Below are 12,661 nucleotides of genomic sequence, written 5' to 3' on the forward strand. Positions count from 1 at the left end.
TAGCCGGCAAGCACAGCGGTGACGTCAGACGTCACCGCTGTGCTCGCTTTCCGGCTGGCAGACGCTCACACAGTGGAGAGAAGCTGAGACGCTGGAGGACAGACACCGGAATGTAAGTATGTACTGTTTGTTTTTTTACGTTTACGCTGGTAACCAGGGTAAACATCGGGTTACTAAGCGCGGCCCTGCGCTTAGTTACCCGATGTTTACCCTGGTTACAAGCGAACACATCGCTGGATCGCTGTCACACACAACGATCCAGCGATGTCAGCGGGTGATCAAGCGACGAAAGAAAGTTCCACACGATCTGCTACGACGTACGATTCTCAGCAGGATCCCTGATCGCTGCTGCGTGTCAGACACTGCGATATCGTAACGATATCGCTAGAACGTCACGAATCGTACCGTCGTAGCGATCAAAATGGTACTGTGTGACAGTACCCTTACTGTATAACAGCTATGAGCTTTGTGTACCCAAGACCTCCAGCTACTAATACGCTATCACTGCTGACAGTTTATTGTGTTTATATTTCCAATTTTAGCCCAAAGAGTCCTTCTGTGACCGTGAAGCTTGAATCATGCTCTTCACCACAACTTGGAAAGATGAACTTTCCCACCAAGGAGTCTTTTAGGGCCACTGCCAGTCTTAAACCACATATGCCTGTATCTCCTCTGCATCTGTCAGCTAAGACCGGTAAGATTACACTGGTCAACGCAATTTTTCTGGCAAAAGGTTTTAAAACATATTTTAAGTCAATTTTGGCTGCTGATTACGAATATGAACTCCGTTTTTGGCCATCACACCAGCATTTCGAGATTTTCAATTTTTGATGAAAATTACTCCTATCTAATGTGTTATGATAAAAACACATGATTTTCTATACTACATTGTATACAGCAATGGAATAACAAAGATTACAAAGTCTATGTACAGCAAATCAAAAATACTTACAGAATTAAACTACAAAATATAAAAACACATACATATGGCACACAGATGAATGACAAATGGCAGTTATTTGATCTTTCTTTTCTTGGCTCATCTGTGATGTACAGCTTCTGGGTTGTCTCTCATCAAGCTCCAGCAATAGTCAGCCATCATATGTGAGTCCCACCGGCCGTGATACCGTTCTTCCATTGTTTTAATGTCCTGATGAAAATGCTCCCCTTGTTCCTCGCTCACATCCCCAAGGTTCTCTGGAAAAAAGTCCAAATGGCTGTGTAAATAGTGAATCTTCATACTCATTCTACATCCAAGATTTCACAGACTCATTAGTAGCTCTTCCACAATCTCTTCATAGTTGTCTGCTTTCTTATTCCCTAGAAAATTCTGCACCACATTACAAAATGCATTCCAAGCTCTTTCTTCTGTCTCATTCATTGATGTGATAATTTGGGTCTCTCATAAGTGTTCTTTTTTGGGGTCCATCAAATATTCCAGCCTTTTTCTTCTCTTCACTCTGACCAGGAAAAGTTGAACATATATACCGTATATACTTGAGTATAAGCCGGCCCCCCTAATTTTGCAACAAAAAACTGGGAAAACTTATTGACTCGAGTATAAGCCTAGGGTGGAAAATGCAGCAGCTACTGGTAAATTAAAAAAAAATAAATAGATACCAATAAAAGTAAAATTAATTGAGACATCAGTAGGTTAAGTGTTTTTGAATATCCATATTGAATCAGGAGCCCCATATAATGCTCCATGCAGTTCATTATGGCCCCATAGATGCCCCATATAATACTCCATGCAGTTCTTTATGGCCCCATAGATGCTCCATATAAAGCTCCATGCAGTTCTTTATGGCCCCATAGATGCTCCATATAAAGCTCCATGCAGTTCTTTATGGCCCCATAGATGCCCCATATAGTGCTCCATGCAGTTCTTTATGGCCCTATAGATGCTCCATATAATGCTCCATACAGTTATGACCCCATAGATGCCCCAGATAATGCTCCATGCAGTTATGGCCCCATAGATGCCCCATATAATGCTCCATGCAGTTATGGCCCCATATAATGCTCCATGCAGTTATGGCCCCATAAGATGCCCCATATAATGCTCCACGCAGTTATGGACCCATATAATGCTCCATGCAGTTCTTTATGGCCCCATAGATGCCCCATATAATGCTCCATGCAGTTCTTTATGGCCCCATAGATGCTCCATATAAAGCTCCATGCAGTTATGGCCCCATAGATGCCCCATGTAATGCTCCATGCAGTTATGGCCCCATAAGATGCCCCATATAATGCTCCATGCAGTTATGGCCCCATAGATGCTCCATATAATGCTCCATGCAGTTCTTTATGGCCCCATAGATGCTCCATATAATGCTCCATGCAGTTCTTTATGGCCCCATAGATGCTCCATATAAAGCTCCATGCAGTTATGGCCCCATAGATGCCCCATGTAATGCTCCATGCAGTTATGGCCCCATAAGATGCCCCATATAATACTCCATGCAGTTATGGCCCCATAGATGCCCCATATAATGTTCCATGCAGTTATGGCCCCATAAGATGCCCCATATAATGCTCCATGCAGTTATGGCCCCATAGATGCTCCATATAATGCTCCATGCAGTTCTTTATGGCCCCATAGATGCTCCATATAATGCCCCATGCAGTTCTTTATGGCCCCATAGATGCTCCATATAATGCTCCATGCAGTTCTTTATGGCCCCATAGATGCTCCATACAGCATTGTGCCACATGTAATGCTGCTGCTGCAATAAAAAAAAAAAAATGACATGCTCACCTCTCGTCGCTGCTCCTCAGCGTCCCGTCTCTCCGCATTGACTGTTCAGACAGAGGGTGGCGCGCACACTAGTACGTCACCGCGCCCTCTGACCTGCACAGTCACTGCAAGAGGAAGGGAAGATGGAGCGGCGCCCGGCGGATGGAACGCGGACAGGTGACTGATATACTCACCTGCTCCTGACGCTGTCCCTGCCTGTCCCATGGTACCGCAGTTTCTTCCTGTAATGAGCCCCTATGGGAGTGGAGTCCATATTCATTACTTTAATGAGCGGTACCACGTGACCGCTGAATAGAGGAAGAGCTGCAGCGCAGGAGACCATGGGACAGCGTTAGGAGCGCCAGGAGCAGGTGAGTATGGCGACGGTCCTCTCTCCCCCTCACCCGCCGCCGACCATGACTCGAATATAAGCCGAGAGGGGCACTTTCAGCCCAAAAATTTGGGCTGAAAATCTCGGCTTATACTCAAGTATATACGGTAGTTAGATCATTCTCCACTGTGATTGAGAGCTTTGACGAACTGCTTCATCAATCCAAGTTTTATGTGTAAGGGAGGAAAGGCTATGTTCTTCCTATCCACTAGAGGATCATGGATGACATTCTTATCGCCAGATGCCAAACTCTGTCGCTGAGGCCATTCAGTTTTCACCCAATGTTCTGCTGTAGCTCTACTGTCCCAGTACTACAGAAAGCAAGGGTGTTATCATAACAAATGGGAATTATGCATGTTCAAAGAAAACAAAGATATTCTCACATTTATTGGGAGAATAAATGAAAACTAAATTTACCTTAGTGAACCGTATAAACCGGCACTTTTCATACACTACTTATATTTATCATGGAATTCTTGAAAATGGGCTATATACCTGTAGTACAAAAATGTGATGTGATAGAGAAATTATAAGATCAGATTTGAATTCAGCACCCTCAAATTAGTCTAAAACTGTTCTTAAAGTCCATGCCAGAAACTTTTTTTTTTTTTTTTTTTTGTAGTCCAGTGTTCTATAATGGCACATGATTGTTCTTGTAGACTGCATTTTATGAAAACGGGGCAGGTCCCCACCTAATGTTTTCCATGCAACAGGAATACACAGCAGCCCCAAAGAAGAGGAGATCTGATCATTGAGATTACATCGGGACAGTCTAATCACGGAGTTCGCATTTTTCAAATTTAGCACTTTTTTGTTTTTTATACTTCATGTGATGGAGGTTTGTGTCAGTGACCACATTGATTGCGTTTGCTGAGGATTGTCAGTGTATCTCACTAGTTTGTAGGGAACACAATTTTATAGCACTACTTAAAACACTTCCATTAAAATCTGAAGGACATGGGGAAATTTAAACAAATAAAATAAAATGTTTTATGTGCCGTCATCTCCTGAATGAGGAGGGTGTCTTTCACCCTGCAGCTCTTTTCCATTTAGCTGTAACTCTGGGTCTCACATCAAAAACAGTTTGACATTTTTGGATGGGCTTCAACCCTTCAGAACTGAGCCATTTTTTCTTTTTCTTTTTGTTCTTTGACACCCATCTCACAAGACCCATAATTTTTTTTTTTATTTATCCTCATAGCCATATAAGGTCTTTTTTCGTGACAAGTTGTAGTTTTGAGTGACTATTTTCACTTTATCATATAAGGTGTGGGCTGAAGAGAAAAAAAAATATCAGTGAGGATGAAATGGTGAGAAGAAAAATGCAATTCTGTCATCATTTGGATTTTGTTTTTACTGTGTTTTGTGTGGTAAAAATGACCTGTCAAAATTATTCTTCTTCAGGTCAGTATGACTGCTGATATTTAAAAAAAAAAACAAAAAAACATTTGATATGTTTATAATGTTTTGCTTATACAGCACCATCATATTCCACAGTCCTTTACAGACCTCATCGCTGTCCCCATTGGGGCTCACAATCTAAATTTCCTATCAGTCTGTCTTGGCTTGTGGAATGAAACTCACGCAAACACGGGGAGAACATGCAAACTCATTGCAGATGTTGACCTTGGTGGGATTTGAACCCAGGACCCCAGCGCTACAAAACAACAATTTTTAGCACTGATCCACAGTGCTTATTTAAATATATGCTGTATTTTTTAGCAGCGAAGCTTCAAAACGTTGCTTACAAACTCAAAAGAGCTTGTAAGCACTGTGCATGTTCTGTTGTCTAGCAGTGGTGGTCTGTCTCCAAGGCAATGTGCTGTACCCAACAGTAAAGTGTTAATAGCTGAAGAACGGCTGAAGGTTTTAACCCCTTAACGACCGCCGATACGCCTTTTAACGGCGGCCGCTAAGGGTACTTAAACCACAGCGCCGTTAATTAACGGCGCTGTGGAAAAAGTGAATAGCGCCCCCCAGAGTCGGATTTTCTCTGTGGTCTCGGTTGCCGAGGGTAGCCGAGACCCCAGAGAACATGATTCGGGGGGTTTTTACCGACCCCCGAGTTGCGATCGCCGGTAATTAACCGTTTACCGGCGGTCGCAACAAAAAAAAAAAAAAACGCGATTTGCCGTTTAATTTCTCTGTCCTCCGATGTGATCGCACATCGGAGGACAGAGAAATGTGGTCCCCGATGGCCCCCAATAGCCCCCCAATACTTACCTACCTCCCCCGGTGCTCCTCGTGTCTCCCCATGGGCGCCGCCATCTTTTTTCCGGGAAAAAATGGCGGGCGCACGCGCAGTGCGCCCGCCGCCCGGCACCCGGATGTTCTTTGGGGTCTCGGCTGCCGGGGGTAGCCGAGACCCCAAAGAACATGATCGGGGTCGGTTTGCACCGACCCCTGCTTTGCGATCGCCGGTAATTAACAGTTTACCGGCGACCGCAAAAAAAAAAAAAAAAGCGATCAGTTATTTCTCTGTCCTCTGATGTGATCACACATCAGAGGACAGAGAAATAGGGGGATTCGGGGACCCTATCATACTCACCCGGGGTCCCTGGGTCCTCTTCTGCCTTCTCCTGCCAGCCGGCTTTTTCATCATGGCGGGCGCATGCGCAGTGCGCCCGCCATCTGCTGCCATCTGCCGGCCGGCAGGAGAAGACAAGTTGGGGCTAAAATTAGAGTTAGGGTTAGAGTTAGGGTTAGAGTTAGGGTTAGGGTTAGAGTTAGGGTTAGAGTTAGGGTTAGAGTTAGGGTTAGAGTTAGGGTTAGGGTTGGGGCTAAATTTAGGGTTAGGGCTAGGGCTAGGGTTAGGGTTAGGCTACTTTCACACTAGCGTTTTTTGGCTTCCGTCGCAATGCGTCGTTGGAGAAAAAACGCATCCTGCAAAAGTGCTTGCAGGATGCGTTTTTTCTCCATTGGCTTGCATTAGCGACGCATTGCGACGGATTGCCACATGTCGCATCCATCGTGCGACGGATGCGTCGTGCTTCGGCGGACCGTCGACACAAAAAAAACTACATGTAACTTTTTTGTGCGACGTGTCCGGCATTTCCGACCGCGCATGCGTGGCCGGAACTCCGCCCCCGCCTCCCCGCACCTCACAATGGGGCAGCGGATGCGTTGAAAAAACAGCATCCGCTGCACCCGTTGTGCGGCGCTTACAACGCTAGCCTCGGTACGTCGGCCCAACACACTGCGATGGGCCGAGTACGACGCTAGTGTGAAAGTAGCCTTAGGCTTCTTTCACACTTGCGTCGGTACGGGGCGGTCGCAATGCGTCGGCCCGATGTACCGACGCACGTTGTGAAAATTGTGCACAACGTGGGCAGCGGATGCAGTTTTTCAACGCATCCGCTGCCCAGTCTATGTCCTGGGGAGGAGGGGGCAGAGTTACGGCCACGCATCCGCGGAAATGGCGGACGCGACGTACAAAAAAAAGGTTACATTGAACTTTTTTTGTGACGACGGGGGCTAAAGTTATGGTTAGGGTTGGGGCTAAAGTTAGGGTTGGGGCTAAAGTTAGGGTTAGAGTTGGGATTAGGGTTAGGGTTTGGATTAGGGTTGGGATTAGTGTTACGTTTGGGATTAGGGTTGGGATTAGGGTTAGGGTTGGGATTAGGGTTAGGGGTGTGTTGGATTTAGGGTTTTGATTAGGGTTATGGTTAGGGTTGAGATTAGGGCTGTTTTGGGGTTAGGGTTGTGATTATCGTTAGGGTTGTGATTAGGATTATGGATCGGGTTGAGATTAGGGTTAGGGCTGTGTTGGGGTTAGGGTTGGAGTTAGAATTGGGGGGTTTCCACTGTTTAGGTACATCAGGGGGTCTCCAAACACGACAGCCAATTTTGCGCTAAAAAAGTCAAATGGTACTCCCTCCCTTCTGAGCTCTGCCGTGCGCCCAAACAGTGGTTTACCCCCACATATGGGGCATCAGCGTACTCGGGATAAATTGGACAACAACTTTTGGGGTCCAATTTCTCCTGTTACCCTTGTGAAAATAAAAACGTGGGGGCTAAAAATCTTTTTTGTTGGAAAAAAATATATTTTTTTATTTTCACTACTCTGCATTATAAATTTCTGTTAAGCACTTGAGCTTTCAAAGTTCTCGCCACATATCTAGATAAGTTCCTTGGGGGGTCTATTTTCCAAAATGGGGTCACTTGTTGGGGGTTTCTACTGTTTAGGTACATTAGTGGTCTGCAAACGCAACATAACGCCCGCAGACAATTCTATCAAAGTCTGCATTCCAAAATGGCGCTCCTTCCCTTCCGAGCTCTGCCGTGCGCCCAAACAGTGGTTTACCCCCACATATGGGGTACCAGCATACTCAGGACAAATTGGACAACAACTTTTGGGGTCCAATTTCTCTTGTTACCCTTGTGAAAATAAAAATTTGGGGGCTAAAAAAATCTTTTTTGTGGGAAAAAAAATATTTTTTATTTTCACTACTCTGCATTATAAACGTCTGTGAAGCACTTGGGCATTCAAAGTTCTCACCACATATCTAGATAAGTTCCTTGGGGGGTCTATTTTCCAAAATGGGGTCACTTGTTGGGGTTTCTACTGTTTAGGTACATTAGTGGTCTGCAAACGCAACATAACGCCCGCAGACAATTCTATCAAAGTCTGCATTCCAAAATGGCGCTCCTTCCCTTCCGAGCTCTGCCGTGCGCCCAAACAGTGGTTTACCCCCACATATGGGGTACCAGCATACTCAGGACAAATTGGACAACAACTTTTGGGGTCCAATTTCTCTTGTTACCCTTGTGAAAATAAAAATTTGGGGGCTAAAAAAATATTTTTTGTGGGAAAAAAAATATTTTTTATTTTCACTACTCTGCATTATAAACTTCTGTGAAGCACTTGGGCATTCAAAGTTCTCACTACACATCTAGATAAGTTCCATGGGGGGTCTAGTTTCCAAAATGGGGTCACTTTTGGGGGGTTTCTGCTGTTTAGGCACATCAGGGGCTCTCCAAACGCGACATGGCGTCCGATCTCAATTCCAGTCAATTTTGCATTGAAAAGTCAAATGGCGCTCCTTTGCTTCCGAGCTCAGCCATGCGCCCAAACAGTGGTTTACCCCCACATATGGGGTGTCGGCGTACTCAAGACAAATTGTACAACAGCTTCTGGGGTCCATTTTCTCCTGTTACCCTTGGTAAAATAAAAATTTGGAGGCAAAAAGATCATTTTTGTAGAAAAAATGCGATTTTTTTATTTTCACGGCTCTACGTTATAAACTTCTGTGAAGCACCTGGGGGTTTAAAGTGCTCACCACACATCTAGATAAGTTCCTTAAGGGGTCTAGTTTCCAAAATGGTGTCATATGTGGGGGGTCTCCACTGTTTAGGCACATCAGCGGCTCTCCAAACGTGACATGGCGTCCGATCTCAATTCCAGCCAATTCTACATTGAAAAAGTAAAACGACACTCCTTCTCTTCCAAGCTCTGCGGTGCGCCCAAACAGTGGTTTACCCCCATATATGGGGTATCGACGTACTCAGGAGAAATTGTACAACAACTTTTGTGGTCTAATTTCTCCTGTTACCCTTGTGAAAATAAAAATTTGGGGGCAAAAAGATCATTTTTGTAGAAAAAATGAGATTTTTTATTTTCACGGCTCTACGTTATAAACTTCTGTGAAGCACTTGGGGGTTCAAAGTGCTCACCACACATCTAGATAAGTTCCTTAAGGGGTCTAGTTTCCAAAATGGTATCACTTGTGGGGGGTTTCCACTGTTTAGGCACATCAGGGACTCTCCAAACGCGACATGGCATCCGATCTCAATTCCAGCCAATTCTGCATTGAAAAAGTCAAACGGTGCTCCTTCACTTCCAAGCTCTGCGGTGCGCCCAAACAGTGGTTTACCTCCACATATGGGGTATCGACGTACTCAGGAGAAATTGCACAACAACTTTTGTGGTCTAATTTCTCCTGTTACCCTTGTGAAAATAAGAATTTGTGGGCGAAAAAATCATTTTTGTGAAAACAAATGCGATTTTTTATTTTCACGGCTCTACGTTATAAACTTCTGTGAAGCACTTGGGGGTTCAAAGTGCTCACCACACATCTAGATAAGTTCCTTGGGGGGTCTAGTTTCCAAAATGGTGTCACTTGTGGGGGGTTTTCACTGTTTAGGCACATTAGGGGCTCTCCAAACGCGACATGGCGTCCGATCTCAATTCCAGCCAATTCTGCATTGAAACAGTCAAACGGTGCTCCTTCACTTCCAAGCTCTGCGGTGCGCCCAAACAGTGGTTTACCTCCACATATGGGGTATCGGCGTACTCAGGAAAAATTGCACAACAAAATTTGTGGTTAAATTTCTGTTTTTACACTTGTGAAAATTAAAAAAAATGGTTCTGAAGTAAAATGTTTGCAAAAAAAAGTAAAATGTTCATTTTTTTCTTCCACATTGTTTTAGTTCCTGTGAAGTACGTAAAGGGTTAATAAACTTCTTGAATGTGGTTTTGAGCACCTTGAGGGGTGCAGTTTTTAGAATGGTGTCACACTTGGTTATTTTCTATCATATAGACCCCTCAAAATCACTTCAAAGGTGATGTGGTCCCTAAAAAAAACATGGTGTTGTAAAAATGAGAAATTGCTGGTCAACTTTTAACCCTTATAACTCCCTAACAAAAAAAAAAATTGTTTCCAAAATTGTGCTGATGTAAAGTAGACATGTGAGAAATGTTATTTATTAACTATTTTTTTGTGACATATCTCTCTGATTTAAGGGCATAAAAATACAAAGTTTGAAAATTGCAAAATTTAAAAAATGTTCGCCATATTTCCATTTTTTTCATAAATAATCGCAAGTAATATCGAAGAAATGTTACCACTAACTTGAAGTACAACATGTCACGAAAAAACAATCTCAGAATCAGCGGGATCCGATAAAGCGTTCCAGAGTTATAACCTCATAAAGTGACACTGGTCAGAATTGTAAAAATTGGCTCGGTCATTAAGTACCAAATTGGCTCTGTCACTAAGGGGTTAAGCTGCAAATTGCTAAATGTTCTTGTGTTTACAAACACTATCCTACAATATCCAGTTATGAAGATGTGAATTACCCTTTGTCCTTTTTAGCCCTGGTCATTAAGGGGTGAAATTCTTTTTATTTAACTTGTGCAGTCCTCAAATTTTGCTCTTTGTTACAAGTAATCAGTAAAAGAGATATGTATTTCTCTACTGCTTCACTGGGGGACACAGCTGTGTCCCCCAATGAAGGCTCCGAGAAACAGATTTTACTGTAAGCAGCCAAAAATCCTGTTATATTTTTTTTTTGTGTAGACATTGAAGCATTAAATACAACAGTTAAACAAGCGAAAGTATTTTCTACATCATACTGCAAGCACAGCATGGACAGACAAGGTATGTACCTAGCATCTGGGAAGCCTGAAAATGTCCGCAAAATTTTTTTTTTAAAGTAGTATACATCAGTATGGGTGGGATCCTTGTGGGACGAACCCTAGGCGACTCCCACTGATCACCAGTGATTGTGTTCAGCGGCTAGAGTACTTGGCTGTGACCACTTTTCTGATTGACTCTATCCACCGTTTCCTTCTGTCTGCTGATGGGACTGAAAGCAGGTGATGGATGGTGCCAGTTGTCCTAAGGATAGGTCATCAATATCGTTAGCCCGGAAACCATCCTTAAGGTGCCGATACACCCCAGATAACTGTTAGCTGCATGAGGGTTCAGCCAACATCTGAAAATGGTTCCGGACAGCCCATCCCATGTATTCTGTGCTCAGCGGACATGGGTATTTCACGAGTAGAGAGAAGTAAGCTCCTGCCAGACACTTCTCGTGAAGGCCTTGTACCCACAGGATCAAAGGGATTGGACACTGAAATTTAGCATGCCTGATTTTCTACTCTTGCATCATCTGTCAGAGGAGAGTTGGCAGAACCCAGTGAAAACCTTTAGTTAAAGGGGTTGTCCTACGGATAGGTCATTGATATGTTTTGCCAAGGTAACTTTTCATTTAAAGAAGTTGTCCACTACGCTGATTGGCTGTAGAGGTCACATGACCTAACAGTGTTCCAGGACATGGAATTCTGCCACTACAGAAGAAGAGTATAGATTCTACTTATCATCATACACTTACACTACATCTCCTACACAATTAGAACTATTTGATTTTTATTGAGACTTATTTAATAAACTCATGACAAGTTATATAGAAGCTACATCAGTGAATCGATGGAATTCAAGAGATTCAATTCTGAGATTTTTCTGCATTTTTAATACCAGGGGATTACGAAGCCAAAGCACAAAGAAAATGGAGGAGGGAGATTTTCATCGTAATGTTGGCAGAACAGATATAGGAAGGAGTACTGTACCTAGCTATCTCTGCTCCCCGAATTACTTCTGATGGTTAAGAGGCCGGGGCCATGTAACTTACTGACCTCCTGAATCAGCCCTATATCTGTCCACCTCCCCCACCCAGGGAAGTGGGGAGTATTAGGGTGTGTGTATATGTCTATCTATCTCTCTCTCTCTGTGTGTGTGTGTGTGTATATGTGTGTGTATATATATATATATATATATATATATATATATATATATATATATATACAGTACAGACCAAAAGTTTGGACACACCTTCTCATTTAAAGATTTTATCTGTATTTTCAGGACTATGAATATTGTACATTCACACTGAAGGCATCAAAACTATGAATTAACACATGTGGAATTATATACTTAACAAAAAAGTGTGAAACAACTGAAATTATGTCTTATATTCTAGGTTCTTCATAGTAGCCACCTTTTGCTTTGACTGCTTTGCACACTCTTGACATTCTCTTGATGAGCTTCAAGAGGTAGTCACCGGGAATGGTTTTCAATTCACAGGTGTGCCCTGTCAGGTTTAATAAGTGGGATGTCTTGCCTTATAAATGGAGTTGAGACCATCAATTGTGTTGTGCAGAAGTCTGGTGGATACACAGCTGATAGTCCTACTGAATAGACTGTTAGCTGCTTTTTCTTGCCATAATACAAATTCTAAGTAAAGAAAAATGAGTGGCCATCATTACTTTAAGAAATGAAGGTCAGTCAGTCCAAAAAATTGGGAAAACTTTGAAAGTGTCCCCAAGTGCATTGGCAAAAACCATCAAGCGCTACAAAGAAACTGGCTCACATGAGGACCGCCCCAGGAAAGGAAGACCAAGAGTCACCTCTGCTTCTGAGGATAAGTTTATCCGAGTCACCGGCCTTAGAAATCGTAGGTTAACAGCAGCTCAGATTAGAGACCAGGTCAATGCCACACAGAGTTCTAGCAGCAGACACATCTCTACAACAACTGTTAAGAAGAGACTTTGTGCAGCAGGCCTTCATAGTAAAATAGCTGCTAGGAAACCACTGCTAAGGACAGGCAACAAGCAGAAGAGACTTGTTTGGGCTAAAGAACACATTAGACCAGTGGAAATCTGTGCTTTGCTCTGATGAGTCCAAATTTGACATCTTTGGTTCCAACCACCGTGTCTTTGTGCGACGCAGAAAAGGTGAACGGATGGGCTC

At 43.4% G+C, this 12,661-nt stretch overlaps 1 protein-coding gene across 1 annotated transcript in view; it reads left to right on the forward strand.

Moving 5' to 3' along the window:
• ATRIP (ATR interacting protein) overlaps positions 1 to 12,661 on the forward strand; it is an 88,550-nt gene that overhangs the window by 36,794 nt on the left and 39,095 nt on the right. The window contains exons 6-7 of the mRNA XM_077276463.1: positions 543 to 694; positions 10,430 to 10,510. Coding sequence (XP_077132578.1) covers positions 543 to 694; positions 10,430 to 10,510 — 233 coding nt within the window. The remainder of the gene's footprint in view (positions 1 to 542; positions 695 to 10,429; positions 10,511 to 12,661) is intronic.

The sequence above is a fragment of the Ranitomeya variabilis genome, chromosome 8 (genome assembly GCF_051348905.1).
Source record: "Ranitomeya variabilis isolate aRanVar5 chromosome 8, aRanVar5.hap1, whole genome shotgun sequence".
NCBI lineage: Eukaryota > Metazoa > Chordata > Amphibia > Anura > Dendrobatidae > Ranitomeya > Ranitomeya variabilis.